At 39.2% G+C, this 23,180-nt stretch overlaps 1 protein-coding gene across 1 annotated transcript in view; it reads left to right on the top strand.

Annotated features, from left to right (window-relative positions):
* Positions 1–19,559, top strand: part of Abcb5 (ATP binding cassette subfamily B member 5) — a 69,773-nt gene extending 50,214 nt beyond the window's left edge. The window contains exons 21-27 of the mRNA XM_048337823.1: positions 2,720–2,820; positions 3,957–4,097; positions 7,677–7,833; positions 10,429–10,626; positions 12,683–12,889; positions 17,049–17,195; positions 19,362–19,559. Of these exons, the coding sequence (XP_048193780.1) occupies positions 2,720–2,820; positions 3,957–4,097; positions 7,677–7,833; positions 10,429–10,626; positions 12,683–12,889; positions 17,049–17,195; positions 19,362–19,559 (1,149 nt within the window). The remainder of the gene's footprint in view (positions 1–2,719; positions 2,821–3,956; positions 4,098–7,676; positions 7,834–10,428; positions 10,627–12,682; positions 12,890–17,048; positions 17,196–19,361) is intronic.
* The last annotated feature ends 3,621 nt before the right edge of the window (positions 19,560–23,180 follow it).

Here is a 23,180-nt window from a genome sequence, read left to right as displayed (position 1 = left end):
TTGCTATAGGCAAAGCGATTAGAATACTGTCTGATAGACAGTAAGCACTTAACAGTTTCAGTCATCTGAGTTTAGATAGCCTCAGACAGCAGGAAGTTACTGTAGTTTTGCTTTGGGGACTCGGGGAGTTGAGTGTTTGAGTTTGGTTTTGGTGGCCTTCTGTCCTAGTCTACTTGGTTTATTTATTGGCAGAGGTCTAATCCTGTTTTTCATTATATTGTATCATATGAATGTCAGGTCTTATGGCCTACATATCCATCCTAGGTCTTCAAGCCATTCCTTTTTTCTTTAAATGTTTCACTCAAAGCTGCTCTTCTATCACTTGTGCCATAGCTCCACTTCTGGATTTTTGATAATTAATTGGAGATAAGAGTCTCATGGACTTTCCTGCCCAACCTGGCTTTGAACTGTGATCCTCAGATCTCAGCCTCCTAAGTAGCTAGGATTACAGGAATGAGCCACTGTCACTTGGCTAACTAGGTCCTTTAATGATACAGTTTCAAAACTCTGTATCACATTGTTGAACACCCTTTGAATACACAAATAATTCTAATATCATTTAAGATCTGTATTATACTGACTGAATCACACTCCATTAGTTATAAATATTCATAAATAGGCATGCCAAGTACCAAGTCCAATATAATCTGGTTGGCTGACTCTTGACCTTTTTCACCCAGATTGCACTAGAAAAGGATCCTTGCAATGTTTTCTTGTGCTCTGCAGATGAATCTGCTGAGCAAATATTTGCCTTAGAGCTAGTGAGTGCAGCCTTATGATTTTTAAATTATGATAACTTGAAAACATTATATACTAATGTCATTTAGAATTGCCCATCATATTGTGCCATGACATTTATATACATATATATGTATATATATGTGTGTGTGTGTGTATAACACACATTTTATATATATACATATATTCCCTTTGACTCTTCCTTTTTCGTGTGTGTGTGTGTGTGTTTGTGTGTGTGTGTGCGTGCTGTGGCTTGAGGTCAGGGTTTCACTTTCTTGCTTGGCTTTTTAGGTCATGGTGGGTGCTCTACCACTTGAATCATGCCTCTAATCCAGCTTTTTATTGGTTACTTGGAAATGAAATCTCTCAGACTTTTCTTCCCAAGCTAGCTTCAAACTGATCTTCTAAATCTAAGCTTACTGAGTCCCTAGAATTACAGGCATGAGCTACTGGTGCCTAGATTGACTTTTCCATTTTTAAGTCATTAATCTCAGACTCTCCAATCAGTAATTTCCATCAAATAGGCAATCTGAATCTCAGATCTTAGTTTACCAAAAATCAACTTAGAATGTAAGCCAATAAAGTACATTAGTTCCTCTTTTAGTTGTATACATTTCCCAAATGGCTTTCTTTGATTTTTTTTAAGTGTAATATATTTCATTTTTATGATTACTTTTTTTCTGCATTGAAAATATAATAATAAAAACCCTCTGTTGCTTCTTTTTGGGGGGAGAGGGGTGGAGGGTGTTGCTGAACCTTGAAGTCAGGGTCTGGGTGCTCTGGGTGCTGTCCTTGAGCTTTTCCAATTCAAGGCCAGCACTCTACCACTTGAGCTGCAGCTCCACTTCAGGGTTTTTTTCCTGTTTAAATGGCGATAAACATCTCACAGTCTTTCCTTCCATGGCTGGCTCTAACCTATGATCCTCAAAGCTCAGCCCCCTATGTAGCTTGGATTATAGGCAAGAGTCACTAATGCCCAGCTTGACTTCAGCATTCTTACCCATTTTTCTTACATACTACCTTGTATGTCAAAAATGAAACATTCTCTGAGTTCATCTTCAAATTTTAATTAAGAATTAGAAACAATTTAATATCAAAAATTGAGCTCAAAGTCCAGGTGTCCTATCTAAAATCCAAATCTGGTTCCTTTGTCCCAAAATCTCAAGTAAAATGAACAATAGAAAGTCTCTTTTTCAAGCCAACCTGTGGGGCAGGTATAGTGGTACACTCTTGCAATCCCAGAACTCAAGAGGCCAGCATGGGCTACACAGCAAGACATTGCTTTAGAGAGAGAAAATACACACACACACACACACACACACACACACACACACGTATATATGTATACATGTATATATGTTCAAAACAACCTGTGTTTTCATGTCCAAAAGAGGTATTCTAAGTCAATGTCATTATATTAATAAACTACATAAATTTGGAATGCATTAATCATATTTAAATTCAATATATTTGGAAGTTCATAGACATCAAAATGACAAATGGCTTTATCTTATAAAAAATTTATCACCACATTGCATAATACTTTATTGTAATGTTCCTGAGTCCTGTTTAGTTGATGTTCCTATTTGGAGGTTGGAATAAAAAGATTATTTACTTGATTCTCCCTGTTATCTTTGCTGTTGCTGTTGTTGAATGGTGTCATAATTTATAGGAATCTCCTTTATGTGAACATAAAAGACTAATATTTAGGTTCCCTACCAGTGGATCCAATGGAAATTGAAATTCAATAAAAACTTGAGTGGGAAGGCAGGAGAGCTACACCAAATTCCCCTTCAGCTTATAATCCTCAACTATAATTTGCATATCTAATGATGAGTGGAGTGTCTTAAGAGGAAGGAAAAAGCAAGCTCATCGGGAAAATGTTTGACTTGATGTACTTCCTGTGTGGTCAGTGTGTCTTACATTCACTACCGGGAACATGACTAATTTTCTTTCTATGTTTTTCATTGTCCTTTACAAGATAGCGACTGAAGCCGTGGAGCACATTCGGACTATTGTGTCACTAACAAGGGAAAAGGCCTTTGAGCAGAAGTATGAAGAGACGCTTCAGACCCAACACAGGTGAGGACAGATTCAAGCTGTCCTGAAAGGCAGCGCTCTACTGGCTTACCTGCCAGTCTCCATCCTCTGCAATCTTCCTGATAATGGCCTGTCATAACTTCTCATGAGACTTTACCAAGAGGAGACAAAGAACCAAGGGCAAATACGACTAGAACACATGTTCAAGGCCTTCCATGTTACCATTTCCTGTCTCTCACTAAGTGTACACAAAATTGTCTTATTTCCCTGAAAGAAGATTGAAAAACTAGTATGGTCAAGAAAGAAAAAAATGATTTTTCATCCCTTTATGTTAAAGCTCTACAACAATTTACATTTCAAAACAAGTATCTGTGCAATAGATTTTCTGCATTTCTGTATCAGAAGGAGAGAGAAAGAGAGATGGCCTTGTGGCCTTCTGCTCCCCAGCTTATAAGAGCCACTCTCCAATTCTCCATCCTTAGTCTGCTAATGTAAAATTATGATAGAAAATTAGACAATTTTGAATTGAACTACATGAAGACAATTTTTAAAGAAATGAAAAAAATAAAAAGAAATTAGAAGCTAGCCACTGGTGGCTCATGCCTATAATCTTAACTACTCAGAAGGCTAAAATCTTAGGATCAAGATTTGAAGCCAGCTCAGGTAGTTCAAGAGACTCTTATTTCCAAATAGTCAGCAATGTCCAGAAGTAGAGGTCTGGATCAAGTGGTTGAGTACCAGAGCAAAACAACTAAGAGATAGTACCCAGGCCAAATTCAAGCCCCAGTACTAACACAAACACATACACATACACACACACACACATTCACACAAGAGAGAGACAAGGAAAAAAATTAAAGAAAATTAGAGTATTTCCAAATATCTTCAAACCAAATCTCTTTAACTATTACAGTAACTAGTCTTTCACAACCTTGCCCATTTATTTAACACTAAAAGCAACTTGGTTACACTAAGCAATAGAAAAAAATCACTATAATATCCATCTTCTTTATAACAATCTTCAATAGTTTTTTTAAAAAATCATTCTCTTTAATCCTTAGAAAAGCATATATTCTCTAAATTATAATGTTTCAGATGCTCTACATTGATTCTTCCATGTTTATTAAGTTGACCTTACCTAACTCATGACCCATCATTTGGTAAATTGTGCATTTCAGAAATAGCTTGAAGAAAGCCCAGATCATCGGAAGCTGCTATGCCTTCAGCCATGCCTTTGTGTATTTTGCCTATGCAGCTGGGTTTCGATTTGGAGTTTATTTAGTTCAAGCTGGGCGCATGACACCAGAGGGCATGTTCATGTAAGTAGTACAAATCAGAAATACCACCAGTGGGACCTGTGGCTATTAGCCTGCAAGGTGTCTACTTTATATAAGATTATCATTTCTATTATGTATGTAGAAAAGATATGCTCAAAACATTTATTTATATGTGCATATACATTTTATTTGGTTTTTAATTGACAAATAATAGTTGTATATATGTATGCTTATGGGTTACAATGAAATATTTTGATGTACATAAATGAAAGTAATATAAAGCCAAGCTAATTTTGGTTATTATCTACCAGCTATAAAAACTATAGCCTTAGCTACTCAGGACTCTTAGATCTGTGGATTGTGGTTTGAAGCCAATCCAGTAGATTATCTCCAATAAACTACTTAGAAAAAGCTAGAAGTGGTGCTGTGGCTCAAGTTGGTATAACACTAGCCTTGAGCACAAAGAGGCTCAGGGATAGTGCCCAGGCCCTGAGTTCAAACCCCAGGACTGGAGAAAGAAAGAAAGAAAAAGGAAGGAGGAAGGAAGGAAGGAAGGAAGGAAAGAAGGAAGGAAGGAAGGAAGGAAGGAAGGAAGGAAGGAAGGAAGGAAGGAAGGAAGGAAGGAAGGAAGGAAGGAAGGAAGGAAAGGACAGTCTAAGCTAGATGCTGGTGGCTCATGCCTAGCTATTTAGATCCTATTGTGATCCTAGCTATTTAGAAGGTTGAGATCTGAGGAGCGCCATTGGAAGTCACCATGGGCAGGAAAGTCCTTAAAACTACCAGCTGCAGCTCAAATGGTAGAGTGCTCATCTTGAGGAAAAACAAAAACAAGCAAAAGCTTGAGGACCTGAGTTCAAGCCCTAGTACTCACACACACACACACACACACACACACACGCACATGCACATGCACACACACAAAGACTCCAGTTCACTAGCCCAGTATTCCTGAATCTCACTCTATCTGAGATAAAATTCATCGGGTTGTCAGCAAAGAGCATTAGCAGTTGTCTTCAACAGCAAAGTAGGGTTTTTGTTTTCCTTTGTTTTCCTAGCTTCTAAAACAATGCAGTGTTGCCTGTGTGAGCCTATAAAACACATGGCCTTGGGCTTCATGTAGACTAATTAGTCAGATTAATAAGAGGCAAAATCTAGAATGCATAAATAAACTTGTATCAGTTCCCAGGCTCCCATTAAATGAGCCGGTTTTCCTTTGGTTCTAATGTAATGCAGGTACACGCTCCCAAGCTGAAATGCTTTGAATTCCAAAGGCTAATTGCAAAACAATTGCTCATAGCTTAGCTGAGGCTGCTATATTCTACAATAGTACTAACAACAATAGATAAAATAAAGGCAACACCTAATTGTTGTCATAATTAGAAAGTCTAGTCATTTCCAGAAATACGTCTCCAGTTCAGAGAATAAAAATTCTGATTTTCGGATATTTTTTCCTTCCTTTCTATATCCAGATATCCAATACCAGGTATCTTAGCAGGAATACTGAGTCAACAGCTATGATAATAGACTGTGTATGTTTAGGATCCAATTTGTACATAACATTAGGTTAAAACTAGACCAAAAAAAGTCCCACCTAAAGAATGATGCAACCTGAAAATTATGTTAATCACTTCTTTTTTTCAATTTAAAGAGGTTTTTAAACTGGTATATAAATTTTTATTTATTGACAAGGTGCCATGTGATATTTGCATACCTGTATACTTGGTATAATTCTTAAATCAAGATAAACATTTATTTCCTCAAGCATTTATCATTTAAGGACAAAACTTTCAAAATCTTATTTTTTTGCCTTCAAAATTCATAGTGTATCATTGCTATCTATGTCTACTCACCCTAGTCATGAGCCTTTCTCTGTAGCCATGGTAAGCCCCCAAAGCCAAGTTATTGCCTGTTTTCAAGGGCTGCCCACCACATAAGCCTGCAGCCTGTCAAGATAAACCCAACACTGGGTTTGGGTCACATTGCTATGTGCAGCCTATTGCTAAGGTAGATTAGTGACTCAACACTGCTGTAGTCAGCCACTGGTCATAGTAGCTGTAATAGAACTCTGAAAGACTTGGGTCACCTGTCTTCCTTTGGAGCTATTCTAGGGGAATTTTACTGGAGCTTGAACTCAGGGCCTCATGGTCTCACTTGGCTTTTTTGTTCAAAGCTGGCAATCTTTCATAACTAAACAAAATGTTTTGTTTTGGGCTGGGAATATGGCCTAGTAGCAAGAGTGCTTGCCTCGCATACATGAAGCCCTGAGTTTGATTCCCCAGCACCACATATTTAGAAAACAGCCAGAAGTGGCGCTGTGGCTCAAGTGGCAGAGTGCTAGCCTTGAGCAAAAGGAAGCCAGGGACAGTGCTCAGGCCCTGAGTCCAAGCCCAGGACTGGCAAAAAAAAAAAAAAAAAAAAAAAAGTTTTGTTTTCTGACTTTTTAGTCACAACCCAATATAAAACTTGCTTAAATGCCAAAATAGTGCATTACTCCTTGATGATTGCAAAAACAATAAACTTATATATCAGCCAAAAAAAGAAAAAACACCAAAAAACAAAGCTGGCACTCTACCATTAGAGCCGTGCCTCCATTTCTGGATTGTTGCTTGTTTTGACTGAAAATAAGTCTTGTGGACTTCCCTGCCCTGGCTGGCTTTGAATCTCAGTCCTCAGATCTCAGCCTCTTAAGTAGCCTCTTAAGTATACCAACCCCTAGCTCTGAGATGTCTTTTTATTGATATGTCTAATTTATGTCTAATGTTTACTGCCCTAAAACTTGTCTGTTGCAACTGGAATATACCTTCAGCTGATATTTGGATGCATTACTCAGTATAGTCCTTCCATATCTAAAATGAAATTGAAAATAAGAAGAAAATCGTAACAATTGACATGTGATATGCTTCAATTCTGTAAATATTTGATAGCACTTTCCTGCCTACTATTTTATTGAACACATCTTAAAACTGAGACCACACAAATTTATAAGATCAAAGCTCTTTTTCTAGGCTTAGCTAAAGTATCATTTTAGCGAGATTTTATTTATGGAAACCTTAAGAAAAGTAGTATTTTCATTTTTGTTTTCTCAGTTGCATAACACAAATGCAGCAGATAATAATTTAGCTTCAATTATCTGTCCTAACTACACTATATGAGGAGGAGGGGTGGACGGGAGGGAGGGAAGGAGAGAAGGAGGAAGAAGAAGAAGAAGAAGAAGAAGAAGAAGAAGAAGAAGAAGAAGAAGAAGAAGAAGAAGAAGAAGAAGAAGAAGAAGAAGATATCCATGTATCTCTGTATAGATTCTGTCTTTACTGCAAATTCATTCTTCTCATTATCAGTGGCATTCTCTGTCAATCTCCAAACAAGCCTGGTGTTGAGGAGGTTTCATATTCTCTAGTTGGAATCTTTCATCTGTGTAGAAGAAAAATGTTTAAGATTACCCAGATTGAAGTGGGTTTTGTGTACAGACACAGTGTAACACCCGAAGAGAGATGCCTAGGATTGGCCTTTCAGCATCACTAGTACTGTGTCTGCCAAAAGTGTACACTCAGGACCACTTTCTCCTTCACTCCAGAGCTATACTGTCTTAAAATGCACCTAAGATCCGCACTTGTCTTTTAATAGAGTGTTTACTGCTATTGCGTATGGAGCCATGGCCATGGGAGAAACACTCGTTCTGGCTCCTGAGTATTCCAAAGCCAAATCCGGAGCAGCTCATCTGTTTGCTTTGTTGGAAAGGAAACCAACGATAGACAGCTACAGTCAAAAAGGAAAAAAACCAGTAAGCAAAAATTTGCTTTAAGTGTCCACTTACTAAAAGAAAATATTATTTGTTAGACTTGCAAAAGAAAGTTCTCAAGTAACATAAGGAGTTAAAAATTTGTAGGAAAGAATTTCATAGTGTTAACAAACTTCACATTAAAATACATATTTTACTGAGTGCACATGGCTCATGGCTATATTCCTAACTATTCAGGAGGTTGAGATCTGAGGATCACAGTTTGAGGCCAGCCTAGGCAGGAAAGTCTATGAGACTCTTACCTCCAATTAGCCACATAAGAAACAGAAGTGGCTCAAAATGGTAGAGTGCTAGCCTTGAGCAAAAAAGACCTCAGGGACAGTATCCAGGCCCTAAGTTCAAGCCCCATGACCGAAAGAAAAAGAAAATTAGCCTACCAAAATACATTTAGATAGCAGCAGATTTAAGTTTTACTCTTAGATAAATATTTTCACACAATTTTATTCTTTTCTTCCTCTGATGGCATGCAAAGGAAATAATGTTTGTGACTTCAAACTGTTTTTCCTAAGCAATATATTTTCAGACATACATAAGAGAATAAAAAGGAATGATATTTATTAAATTGGCACACATAATTTGCCATACGTTCTTTAAAAACTGAGTATTTAATGAGAATGGATAAGAATTAAATAATTACAAAATGAGCCTCTAAACAACAGCCTGTACATTAACTATATATTTAATTTTTAAAACTTTCTAAGCCAGGCACTATTGGCTCAAGCCTGTAATCAGGAGACTGAGATCTGAGAATTGCAGTTCCAAGCCAGCCCAGGCAGAAATGTCCATAAGACTCATATCCTTAATGAACCACTCAAAAACCAGAAATGGAGCTGTGTGTCAAAGTGATAGAGCTCTACCCAGGCCTTGACTTCTAGCCCCACAATAGACAAATATATATATATATATATATATTTCTAGATATTTTAAATTAAAAAGATGGAATCATATTAAGCATATATTTAAATTTTACCTTTAAAACTATGCTATTTCTTTATAGAATTTTTATAAGATGTTTATATATGTAACAGTTTAACATAATGTAACAGTTTAACATAATACAGCAGCTGTGTAACTATTGAAAGGAATGTGCATTGTTAACAGTAAATGCAAAGATCCTTAAACTATCAAACTATAAGGCTTAAATTCACATTACTATCAAATAAGTTTTCACATTTGTCTTTTGGGAAGAAAAGGATGTAATAAGAGTCTTTTGTCTTTAGAGTGTCTTTAGAGTGTGCACACACTAATCCCATTCCTTGATCTCAGTACCTGGGCATCGTTCATGAGCTTTTGTGCTCAAAGTTTGCACTGTACTACCTGAGCTACAGCTCTATTTCTGGCTTTTGGTGGTTAATTGGAAATAGGAGTCTCACAGACTTTCCTGCCTGGAATAGCTTTGAACCTCAGTCCTCAGATCTCAACCTCCTGACTAGCTAGGATTATAGGTATGAGCCACCAGTGTCCAGCTTGCCGCTGCTATTTATTTCAAAAAATGTGAGAGATGAATTTATTATCTTAAAGACATATGACTTTTGAAAGTATATGATGCTATAGTTCAGCGGTAGTGCCTACCACTTCAAACCCTGGGTTTTATCCTCGGCAAAACACACACACACACACACACACACACGCGCGCGCGCGCGCGCGCAACACAAGCAATTGGGAGCAAACAATAATTTCAAAAGCACCCCTGCCCTAAATCTTTATGAGCCAAAAATGTAAAAGGAAATTCCATCATCATGTAGTAGCAATTCTGAAAACTTTTTTTCCCAACACCATTGGTGTTGATAGAAATCATCAATCACAAAGGAAATTAAAACACAGACAAAACACTAAGATTTCATGCAAGTGTCACTGCACAGTAATGGTCAGTGGAAAATAAAGATATATCCCAATCAGGCCATAGTGTACATTAACTGTAAAATGTAGTCTAAGCTGGGAATGTGGCATAGTAGTAGAGTGCCTAGCATGCATGAAGCCCTGGGTTCAATTTCTCAGTATCACATAAACAGAAAAGGCCAGAGGTGGCGCTGTGGCTCAAGTGGTAGAGTGTAAGCCTTGAGCAAAACAAGCTCAGGGACAGTGCCCAGGCCCTGAGTTCAAGCACCATGACTAAGCAGAAACAAAAAAGTCACACAGCTCATCTTAGATTCCATTAAAAAAAATCTGCAAAATATAGTCTAACTAATAAAATAGCATTTATGCATATAGTTTATGGGGACCCAGGATCTTCTGAATGATACATAAAGATCTGTGAAGCACAAACAAGTTTAAAAGTTATTTATTCCGAGAAACTAGTCAAACATGTAGTCTGTAGAATGGGCAGACCAGGCCCAATCTGCTTAGCCAAATGGAAGAAAGTATTTCCTTTTTGGAAGCCTCGGTAAAGCCCAGTGAACATAACAAGAAACATGAATCTAAAACACTAACAAAAATGATGAATTTGCACACTGAGTAGACAGCTCTATGAAAATGAATGTGTGGTGGTTAAAAGTAAAATGAGAAGTTTTAGAAAGTACTTTCATGAGTTAAAACCTTCCTAAATCACCCTGCTAAACAGTCACCTTCCTTTCACAGGACACGTGCGAAGGGAACTTAGAGTTCCAAGAAGTCTCTTTCTTCTACCCTTGTCGCCCAGATGTCCTCATCCTGCGTGACTTGTCCCTCTGCATTGAGAAAGGGAAGACAGTAGCATTTGTTGGGAGCAGCGGCTGTGGGAAAAGCACCTCAGTGCAGCTTCTGCAGAGGTTTTATGACCCTGTGAAAGGACTTGTGGTAAGATGGTATTTGATGCTCCCAAGTCTCTGGTTAATGGTACCATTCTAAAACATTTGTTTGGACTTGAGCATACTTGGTGGTTTGAGAAGAGCAAACAATACACAAATTAAAAACAACAAAACAAAACTCACCGAGCACTGGTGGCTGTAATCCTAGCTACTCAGGAAGCTGAGATCAGAAGATCTCAGTTAGAAGCCAGCCCAGGCAGAAAAGTCCATGAGACTCTTATCTCCAGTTAACCACAGAAAGCCAGAAGTGGAGCTGTGGATGAAGCGGTAGAGAGATAGCCTTGAGCAGGAAAGCCCCAGAACCAGCAAAAATAAAAGAATTAAAAACAAATTTTTAAAACCCTCCATCCCAACCATTAACCAGAAATACATGTAGACAATACAAAAATGATGAGCAGGACTTTGAAGTGTAAGAACCTAAAGCCATTGGATTATTTAGAATGTGGGTATAGGGAAGGTCCTTCGGGCCCTTATCAGAGCTTTTTATTCTGTTCTGCTTTAAGACAGAGAAAAGAGTTCTTCCTCCTCCTCAGTTCAGGCTTTGGCTATTGTTGATGGCCAACCTCAGGCCCCATTATCAAAACCTTATTCAAAGAGATTCATACCAGTAATCCTAACTGCTCAGGGTACTGAGATCTGAGGACCTCCATTCAACACTATCTTAGATAAATCCTTAAGACTCTTATTCTCCAATTAACAAGCAAAAAGCTGAAAGTGGAGGTGTGGCTTAAAGGGTAGAGTACCAGAAAAAAAAAGTGAGAATGTAAGACCCTGAGTGGCAAGAGAAAAAAAAAAAAAAGCACTTTGCCCATGATTAAGAGTTTATGTAATCAGTTGTATTAAAGTGTACATTCTGATTTTCAAAACATGTAACTTCTTTCTCCTTTGAACCCAAGGATTGTTTTCTTACATTTAAATCTACTATTCTTTATATAGTTATATAAGTATTCCATATTTCCACTTCCTTTTCCTCCATGGATTCTCCTTCTTTTTACTCTCTGAACACTTCCTCTCTTTCCTCTCTCTTTCCTTCACACACATACACACACAAAATATTTCTTGTCCTGCCTCTTCCCTCCTATTAAAAAAAAAACAACACAAAAACCTATAGGTCCCTTAAAAATAACACAGGTTATCATGCTCATCCTCATTCTCCTGCAAATTATTATTTGCAAGTTAGAATCATTCAACAAGACCCTGTGACCTAAGCCACATTCATCTATTTGCCTAGAGCTTAACACATTCCCTCCTTGAAGTCCTCCAATGGATAACATATACCTAAGCACACGCCATCTGCCCAAGTCCTTACATGAGGCAATCATTGCCTGTCTGAATGCTCTATCTTCAATGGACTTTCTTTTTCTGAGCTTATTTTTTAATGGGTTTACTACCTCCTTCTATCTGCTAGAATAGAAACTCCCAGAGGGTGAAAAAATGGTGTCTTAACTGTTCCATCGGTACTTACAGAATCCCCCAATCAAATAATTTGCATGTTCAGCAAATAAAAGGTGGACGTTTTCTGCATCCATGTAGGCTGGGAGTGTAACACAGTGGTAGAGCACTCCCATAGCATGTACAAGACCCTGGGTTAAATCCTCAGTACCCTTAGAATCTTTTTTGAGAAACAAAACTGTTCCAGTGACTACCCATAACCCTGAGCAAAATGACACATTTCCATGTCAGTCTTCACCTAGTCTCCTGTACGCTTTAATAAAGGGTCTTGTTACACTTCTAGGACACAGTGATCTTTTCTGTGTGGATTCAGGACAGAGCTCCAGAGTTTATTCCAGACTCTGGCAGCTCTCTGGAATATAGTGCCATTTCTAGAGATGCCAGGTAAGTTTGGAGTTGGTATTTCAGATGAGTTATGTGCTGTTTGCTTCCATACAGCATGATTAATGAGCCTTCCTTGAGTAACACCGCACTTTGAAATAGCTTGGATTCCTAACTTTCTTCTTATGATTTGTGTATGTTTGAAGGCAGTGATCAGTAACATGATTCCGTTCTCAGATCTTAACATACCATTCTCATCCTGCTCCTGGCAGCTATTTGACGGTGTCGATGTCAGAGAATTGAATGTTCAGTGGCTCCGTTCCCAAATCGCCATCGTTTCTCAGGAGCCTGTACTCTTCAACTGTAGCATTGCTGAAAACATTGCCTACGGTGACAACAGCAGAGCTGTGCCTTTAGATGACATAAAAGAAGTTGCCAGTGCAGCAAATATTCATTCTTTCATTGAAGGTCTCCCTGAGGTAAGAAGACAGCTGGAATTTTGGAATTGTAACTCTGCCAAATAAGCCTAAATAGCTACTTAGCCTAAGAGGTCATTTTGTATATTCCTTGAAAAAAATGTGTGTGTGCGCACGCACACGCATGCACATGTGCGCACACGCACCTTAGTGCCTGTGTGCTGTCCCTTAGCTTTTCTTTTTTGCTCAAGATTGGTACTCTATCACTTGAGCCACAACTATTCTAACGTTTTTCTGTCTAATTAAAGATAAGAATCTCACAGACTTTCCTACCTGGGCTGGTTTGGAACTGTGATCCTCAGATCTTAGCCTCGTGAGTAACTAGGATTACAGGTGTGAGCCACTGGCACCCAGCGGATACAGTCTATTTGTAGCCAGCATTTCACATAAACTTAGTTGAAAAAAAGCAAAGTTTAAAGTCTCTATATAACTATTTTTTCCCAATATCAGGGTACACAGTTTCTTAGTTTGTTTGTGCCAGTACTGGGGCTCCAACTCAGATCCTCACACTCTTTCTTGGCTTTTAGCTCAAGGCTGGTGATCTACCACTTATGGCTTTTTGTTGGTGAATTGGAGATAAGAGCCTTTCTGATTTGTCTGCCTAGGATAGCTTCTAACCACAATCCTCAGATCTCAGCCTCCTCAGTAGCTAGTATTATAGGCGTGAGCCACCTGTGTCTGGCTTGTATTCATATTTAATACACTTGATTAACCTTCATGTTGAGACTTGACTTCTCTCCACCAGCATTCTGCCTGTTGCACACAGCACCCTGAACCTACTCGTGTCCATATCCATAACCATGTACACAACTGATCTTCTGATCTTCCCTCTTATAACTCTTCTACCTCTAGCAACCAGAAGGTCATGGAAATGTAAAAGACTTTTAAAACTTAAACTGCTTCTGGGATATTTTTCTGCACTTGGAATGGTAACAAGACTCCTCCCATGGCTGTCAAGGCTTGTGCTCTGGCCTACTGCCTCTCCAGCTCCGGCTCCTCCTCAGCTCCCTGCAGCAGCTGATTGATCTCTTTCTGCCTCACGAACATGCCAACTAGTTCTAAACTTCAGGACATTTGCCTTGGCTGTGTTGCCTTGCCTCATTTTCTCTGGGTTTTTGCACAGCTAGCTCCTTATCTTTCAAGCCTTTTCAAGTGCCAAGGCTTCCCTGGACACCCTTTGCCACACAGTACTCCTCCTGCCCCTGTCATATTCTCCTTGGGGTACTGTCACAGTTGGAAGTTTTCCTGAGTACTTACCTTTTGCTTATTGTCTCCTTTCCACACTAATGTGTAAGATCCTATATCTCTATGATTTGGCTGTGACAGGGATACAAAAATGTCAGAAATTTTTTGAAAAAAATTCCTGGTGAACTGTACACCAGACTTTAGCATAGCAAAGCACAGACATGGGTAATTGTAATTTTAAGTGCTTATAACATCTGACTTTTTATATCTACGTACACAAACTCATAAAATAAAAATAGAAATACCCACTCTAGAAAGAAATGTTTATTATGTGATTTTTTTCTTGGTAATAATTTTCTAACACTCATTAAAAGGAAATGCAAGTGGGGCACTATTGGGTTATGCTTATAATCTTAACTATTGAGGAGATGAAGATCAGAGGATTGTGCTTTGAAGCCAGATCAAGCAGAAAAATCAGAGATATCCTATCTCCAATTAATCAGCCAAAGCCAGACTGAAGATGTAGCTCAAGTGGTAGGTAGAACACCAGCAAGTTTGAAGCCCCAAATTCAAATCCTAGTACTGACAGGAAGGAAGGAAGGAAGGAAGGAAGGAAGGAAGGAAGGAAGGAAGGAAGGAAGGAAGGAAGGAAGGAAGGAAGGGTGAAGGAAGAGGGAAGGAAGAAGGAATGAAAAGAAAGGGAGGGAGGGAGGGAAGGAGAGAGGGAGGAAAGGAAAGAGGAAGGAAGGGAAGGGAAGGAAAGAAGAGGAAAGGAAAGAGCAAACAATCAACATAATCAATCTAAGCCCTTTTCTTTGGGGGAGGCCACCACACTAACTTTACAGCACAGGTCATCTCTCACCATCTCCTCAATGGTGACACACGTAGAAATAGTCCTTGCATCCAATTTCCCTCACTGCAGTGAGGTCCTGCAGTACTAATGCTACTGGAATGATTAGCGTGTTTCTTATAAATATTGCCACCTTGTAAACATCTTTCAATGCAAGTTCCCATTTAACCAAGCCATTCACTTTGTTGGTAATTTGTCAGGTTGCTAGCTTCACCATCCTAATAGCTTATTTTAATTTAAGGATGGTAAAATGCTAACCATTTTTATTTTTGTTCTTCTTTACTTTCATTCTTAAATTGTTTCTCTTTCCTTCTTTTCACTGCACCATTTCTCCAATTTATGCAAAACTACATGTTCCAAAGATTTGTTGTGCTTTTTACAATATACCTTGAAAACTAAAATGTTATTTCCTTAGAAATTAAAAGCCACCAAGCAAAATCCAGCTTCTTAGTGTTTTTTTTATTTTAACTTTATCTTCATATTATTGTTTCCCCCAGAAATATAAAACTAAGAAAATCTAGTGCCAAAATAAAAATCATTTCTAAAGTAAACCAAACTCAAGCTGATGTCAGGGCTCACACCTGTAATCCTAACTACTCAGGAAGGTGAGAGTTTAGGGTTGAGTATCCTGGCATATTCCAGTAATCACAGCTACTTGAGAGATAGAGATCCAAAATGTCTCAAGGGCAGAAAGCTAGCAAGACTTCATTTCAGTTAAAAGTCAAGCATGGTAGTATAAACCTATGATCACAGCTACATATGGGGTGGTAACTATGGTCTGAGGCCAGCACTGGACAAAAAGGCAAATCCCTGCCTGAAAAATAACTTTAAAAAAGGACTAGGCATGGCTGACTGAAGTGGTAGTAGATGTCTGCCTAGCAAGCATGAGGCACTAGTACCACCAAAAAAGGAATAGGGGGACTTTTTATTTGCAGAGACTGGTGCTAAAGCAGCAAGAAAATGTAGACTTGAATATTTTTAGCCCTGGTTCCAAATTCCAAAAACATTTAGGCTGCCTACTGCCACTGCAAGATAAGATCTCAGAGAGATGGCTAAACACTTTTACTAGGTGTTGGTGATTCAGACACCCAATGCTTAATATAAAGCAGACAATTATGCATTTTTTGAAAAAAAGTAAACTTTGAGATACAGTAAATGCCTGTGTTATAAGGTCTGAAAAGGGAACAGTGATTTTTTTTTTTTTTAGCCTCTCTGGGTACCACTGAAACAAAACAGACCACACATAAATCGCATACTGCACTTTTAGTGCGATGCAGCTATTGGCTATATGCTTATATCAGAAGAGTCTATCCATCCATACATTCTTGTCTGGGCAACAATGACATGGTCCTTCAACTACTACCACCAGTGTCTGGGAAGCTGAGTGAAGCCATGAGGGAAAGTGAAGTCAGTGGGACCCTCTAGAGAGAAAGCAAGAACCTGCTGAGCAGCATGACATGAAGGACCACAGGATGAGTAGCGTTCCTTCATCCTTCCATGGGATGAATCACCAGAGTAACGGACTGTTGGTAGTAGGGGAACCATGGAGACACAGGGATGTGTTGCATATCACGGTGAGCACCTGGCAGCCGGGAAAGGTGGGCTGGTTCAGGATGCTAGCCTGATTGACTTCCATAAGGACGCCATCCACTGAGTACTACATTCTGGCTCAGAGCCATGAGCCCTCCAGAGGCTTAGCTGGAAGCAAAGCAAAGGAACCCAATGATCCTCTGCCATTTGAAAATACTTTGAATCACTGTGACTTGAACAAAGATGGTAAGATCACTTAATGGAAAAGGATTTGTGTTTACTGGAAAACTCTTTTTGCTCATTATTTGTCTTTCTGTGGGCTTATTTTATTAGAGGGGAAAAAAGTCTCTTATGGAAGGAAGCGTAATGGCAAAGGTGTCTGGTGTGGGATCAGACTCGATATGCAAATGAAATGGAAGTGCTTACTGCACATTGCCATTTATTTGTAGCAAAGGCCCAGAATAGATTTCAGCCCTTGTTGGGACACAAATTTTTAAGAGTAACAAAATCTGAAATATTTAGGTGGTTTTTATCTACAATTACCATGCTAATTTAAATAACCAGGGCTCACTTTCTTAATTGCATGTTTCATAATAGAAATACAACACCCAAGTTGGACTGAAAGGAGCACAGCTTTCTGGCGGCCAGAAACAAAGACTGGCTATTGCAAGGGCTCTTCTCCGAAAGCCAAAAATTTTACTGTTGGATGAGGCCACTTCTGCCCTTGATAATGAGAATGAAAAGGTAACATTTCCTTCTTTCCTCTCCAGTGCAAAACCAAATAGCAGGTTGGGGCATGGAGGGGCGGGGGAGAGGAGCCTGGGAAGAATTGTGGTCATGGGGTCACCAATGAAAGCTTTGTGCTAAATGCCCATAGTTGTCATAGCTACTCAGGAGGCTGAGATCTGAGGATTACAGTTAGAAATCAGCCCAAGAAGGACAGTCCTTGAGAGGATGATCTCCAATTAACCATCAAAAAGTCAGACAGGGAGCTATGGCTCAAGTGGCAGAGTGTTAGCCTTGAGCAAAAAAGAAGCCAGGGACAGTGCTCAGGCCCTGAGTTTAAAACCCAGTTCAGGCATGAGAAAAGAAAAAAAAAAGGGAGGGAGGAAGGAAGGAAGGAAAGAAGGAAGGAAGGAAGGAAGGAAGGAAGGAAGGAAGGAAGGAAGGAAGGAAGGAAGGAAGGAAGGAAGGAAGGAAGGAAGGGTAGATATGGCTTTCAGAACCAGTTACTTGATGACAAGAAGGGGAATGAGTTGGGCATCAAAATTTCTAGAAAGACTTTCTCACCTGGATTTATCTTATTATCAAAATAGGTTCAATTCTTGAAATGTTTCTCTAGTCAAGGAAAGAGTCTAGGAATTTTTCTCTAATTTATTATTATTTGGGTGATGCCAAACGAATTAATAAAACAAATCTACCCATGAGGAGCATAATCGTACCACAATATTCTACCTTCTCAAGACCTACTGTAGTTAGTGCAAGAACTAAGAAAGTCAAGGAATGTATGACTCTTGTTTTTGTTTGTTTGTTTTTGTTTGGTCACGGGGCTTGAACACAGGACCTGAGTGTTGTCCCTGAGCTCTTTTTGCTCAGTTCTAGCGCTTTACCACTTTGAACCACAGCACCACTTCCAGTTTTGAGTTGGTTAATTGGAGATAAGAGTCTCAGAATTTCCTGCCCAGGCTGGCTTTGAACCATGATCCTCAGAGCTCAGTCCCCTGAGTACCTTGGATTATAGGCGTGAGCCACCAGCACTGGGCTTGGAGGACTCCTTTTTTGTTTTTGTTTTTGTTTTGTTTGCCAGTCCTGGGCCTTGAACTCAGGGCCTGAGCACTGTCCCTGGCTTCTTTTTGCTCAAGGCTAGCGCTCTGCTACTTGAGCCCCAGCGCCACTTCTGGCCGATTTCTATATATGTGGTGCTAAGGAATCAAACCCAGGGCTCCATATATACAAGGCAAGCTCTCTTGCCACTAGGCCATATTCCTAGCCCTGGAGGACTCCTTTTGATGACTTCATTTGCTATGTCCTTCTCTAGTAGTCTCCTGACTATACTAGACACTCTTTAGTAAATGAACATTAGCTAAGTGAATGATCATCATTAATAATTGTCAAATTCATTATGCAATATTAAATTCATTATATGATCTTATCTCAATTCTCACATCAACTCTTTTTGTTATAATATGCATTGTGCAGATCAGCACTTTAAGATGTACAAAGACTAAGTTACTTCCCAATATTGTAACTGAGGGCATATAACATAAAAGCCACACTCATTGCTATCTGTGGGGTTTAAATTCAGAACCTCAAGTTTTTGCTAGTATTTTTGCTCAAGGCTGGCACTTTACCACTTGAGCTACACTCCACTTTTTCCAGTTTTTGCTCATTAATTGGGGCTAAGACTATCAGATTTTTCTTCCAAGGCTATCTTAGAACCACGATCTTCAGATCTCAGCTACATGCGTTCCTTTTTTATTCATTGTCACAAGTGCTTCTGCAACCGAATGTCTTTTTTTATATTTAATTTTATTGTCAAGGTGGTGTACACAGGGTACAGAGGTGGTATACAATTACATAAATAAGGTAGTGAGTGTGTGTCTTGTCATACTTGTTGCCCCTCCCTTATTTTTCTTCCACCTTCTTTCCTCCCCAAAGTCCCCCCCACACACAAGTTGTACAGTTAATTTCCAACATATTGTCTTGCAAGTATTGCTTTTGCATGTTTTACCATATGGAGAATTACTTTTCTAAGGTTTCTATTGAGTAGGGTGAATATTTTTGCAGAGTAGGATGATTTCTCTGTGACTAAGCAAAGACTGTTATTAGATTACCTGAAATGACTTGACTTCAGCAGGCCTCTACACATCTACCACAACCTGGTCCTCATTGGCTCCTTCTCTCTTCCAGGTGGTTCAGCAGGCTCTCGATAAAGCCCGGAGAGGCAGGACATGCCTAGTGGTGGCTCACAGACTTTCTACCATACAGAATGCTGATCTCATTGTGGTTATGCACAATGGAAAAATAAAAGAACAAGGAACTCACCAGGAGCTCCTAAGAAATCGTGATATGTACTTTAAATTAGTAAACGCACAGTCAGTGCGCTGACACTGTTGGGTTCACACTGCTTTTATGCAAAGACAGAGTACTTAGTAATTCCTTGGCCACTTTGATCTCTTTTGCTACACATTATCTATACTTAGAATCATGATACTCAAGGGCAGACATGTTCTGTCCACAGATTCTTAAAAGGAAACAAAAACTTTGCTAGATTCACATGAATGAGATAATGTCTGTATCTTCTGTTTTATAAGAATGTCCTAACGTATTTGGCTTGTAAATCAGTTTGATGTACAGTGAATGTGTTTCCCCATCAATTTCTGCTATAAAATTAGAAATATGTGCCTAGGGCAGATACATTATCCAGCGAAGTAAGTTGAAAGGTTTTAGTAGAAAGCAAGATGTAGTTGGGCCTGTGGCATGACAGGGAGGACTCCTGGGATTTGCGACATAGAGCTCTGGGGCAGGTCAGCACACTGTGTACTCATCCCCATGCTCCAGATCCCAGGCTGTGCACACACAGCCTCTCCACATTTCTCAACAGATGTCTGCAGTTTCCCAAAATCCCATTGTATCCTTTCATGTGGGATGGGTATTGCTATATATAATTTCAGGTGGAGTTAGGTAGCTTTGTTATCCTCTTTCACAACCAAGTGAAATGTCATATGTGATCCATCCTGAAGACTCCACTATCCCAGGTCTGGAGGTCAGCAGAATAAAGCACAGATCTATCTGTACATGTATCATTTATTTACTTTAATAACTTGTTGGTGGAAATTTATTGCTGATGGAAATTTTAAATGTCTTCCTTGATTATTAATCAAATAAACTTGCTTAAACTTTTAGACACTTTATTTTATGTACTAAATATATGATTTATTATTTTTTTCTTTCTTTTTTTGTGCCAGCAGTTGGGCTTAAACTCAGGGCCGGTTCTCTTGCTCAGCTTTCTTCATGGTTGTGGCTTTCTTCCTCATGGCTACTGTTCTGCCACTTGAGCCATATATTTAGCACAGCATTCTGTTGGTTAATTGGAGGTGGAACCTAGAAGACTTCTTCTCAGGCTGCCATTGAACAGTGATCTTCCAGGTCTCAGTCTCCTGAGTGGCTAGAATTATAGACATGGGCCACACATGCTTCTACATGATTTATAATCCTATAACAAGATTGGTAAGCACACTTCCATGTACTTAAATACGTAATGTCTCTCAAGCTCTCATTCTCTTTTTGCTGGTACTGGAGTTTGAATTCAAGGCCTCACACTCCGCTTGCTTGACTAGCACTTTGTTATTTGAGCCACATCTCCAGCCTAGATTTTTGTTGGCAATTTTGGAGGACAAAAAAAAAGGCTCACAATTTTTTCTGCTTAGGTTTGCTTTGAATCTTAATCCACTGGACCTCAAGCTCCTGCGCGGCTAAGACTACAGATGTGAGGCACCTGTGCTTACCTTCTTTGTATTCTTTTACTTCAGGGTCTTGCTAGATAACCCAGGTGGTTGACTTTGAACTCACAATCCTCCTGCCTCAGCTGCCTGAGGGCTGGGATGTACTACCATCATATTTATTTTTGTCTTTTTGTTTGTTTTTTTGACAGTCATGGGGCTTGAACTCAGGGTCTGAGCAGTGTCCCTGGCTTCTTTTTGCTCAAAGCTAGCACTCTACCACTTGAGCCACAGTGCCACTTCTGGCTTTCTCTATATATGTGGTGCTGAGGAATCAAACCCAGGGCTTCATGTATACGAGGCAAGCACTCTACCACTAGGCCATATTCCCAGCCTCCCCCCACCTCCTCTTTTTAGGATGCAACATTACACCATCTTTTTCAAGAAATGCAAAGTAAAGCTAGGGCTGATGATTAGTATTGCTTTGGTCCCACATGGATTATCCAATACAATCTCCCCATCTCAAGGCTCTTCAACTTATTGAATCTCCAAAGTTTCTTTTCTTCTCAGCTAAGGTAACATGTTCCCAAAGCCAGAAGCATGTGGATATTTGGGGGAGTGGAGGAGCACTGGTGGGGGAGGAGGCATTACTCGGACTGTATCTAAAGACAAGCCAAAAATTACACAGGTTTTCATTGAGTAAAGGCTCAACATAACACAATGGAAAACAATATTCTCATCATACAGCAAAAACTCATTCATCAGGCCTCCAAGCCCTGGGCTTTCCTAACATACTACCTTCTCTCATAGCTGAGCAGGACTTTGAATGGATTTGCCCTTCTCTTTACATTTTTGCTACCAGACTACACTATTGCTAGTATGTTTTCATAGAATTTTGCGTGAAGCACAGAATAAGCATTTTCTATGTATTATCTCACTTTGTCTCCACATCATCTCTGTCAGGGCAGACACATATTAATATTGCTTCTCTTTAAAGAAGTGCACTACATGCTTCTTATTGAGCTGCTCAGGAGGCTGAAGTAGAAGGATGAAGAGTTCAAGATCAGGCTGCTATATAGTGAGTTCAAGATTAGCAGAGGCAACTTGACTTGTTCCAAAAATATGTGGAGTCTGGTGCTGGTGACTCACACCATAATCATAGCTACTTAGGAGGCTCTAAGGTTTGTAGTTCAAAGCCTGCCCAGGCAGGAAAGTCCATGAGACTCTTACCTCCAATTAACCACCAGAAAACTGGAAGTGGAGCTGTGGCTTAAAGTGGTAGAGTGCTAGCCTTGAGCAGAGAAAGAGCTCAGGGATAGTGCCCAGGCCCTGAGTTCAAGCCCTACAACCTAAACAAATAAATAAATGAAAAAGAAAAGGGCTGTGGATGTAACTGCAATAGAGCATTCTGGGTTCAATCTCCAGTATCACCAAAATAAAGAATAACACTGAAACAAGAGGAAATTAAGTAACTTGTTAAATTTGAACTCAGATTCAGACCTTTGTCTTTCTGGTTCTGAAGCCTAGAGCCTTGATAGAAGAATCATTACTTCATCTACAATGTATTCAGCCAAGATGGCTAGGACCATTCTGGTTGCCCCTCACAAGTGCACTGAACCCATAGCTGAAGATAATCAAAATTTTGCCAGCACTGCATGGTACAATGAAGTGAACTGGCCATGCCCCAAAATATTCTTTATATCCACATCCTTGGGTCAAGGTTGAATTCAGATGAAGGTATAAAATCTGTATGCGATGTGTTTTCTTTTAGTATTACATGTAGTCATGTTGTAGATTCAGGCACTTTTTAATAAACAAAGTTATGGAATTCTAGAAAAGGAAAATGCGGGACAAGGTGCACGTCTTAGGTCAATGCAAAATGCTTCAACCGTAATGTCAAGGAAAATATTTTGAAAAGCATCAGCAATGCACTTGAATTCATTGTGCATGTTTTCTTAGTGGCTTAATTTTCAATGTTCAGTTTAATCCTACTAATACATTTTCTTTTAAAATGGCATGAGAATTCATTTAAAGAATCCTTTTTAGTTGGTGGATTTTTTTGTTTCAGAAAAGCTGAAGTCAGATTATTGAGCATTTAAAACTATAAATGAATGAATTATTCAACTGATGGAAATAATGGTCTAGTAACCAGATCCATGTTTCTGTAAATGTAAATGCTGGAATGCTATTATTTATAAACCAAGTGAAATTTGCTAGTGAATGGAGGTATTCTACTGAATCCTCAGTTTCACTCTATTGCAGTAATATAATATATGTCTATAGTAGT

The sequence above is a fragment of the Perognathus longimembris genome, chromosome 2 (assembly GCF_023159225.1).
Source record: "Perognathus longimembris pacificus isolate PPM17 chromosome 2, ASM2315922v1, whole genome shotgun sequence".
Classification (NCBI taxonomy): Eukaryota; Metazoa; Chordata; class Mammalia; order Rodentia; family Heteromyidae; genus Perognathus; species Perognathus longimembris.
This window is presented reverse-complemented; position numbering and strand designations above follow the sequence as displayed.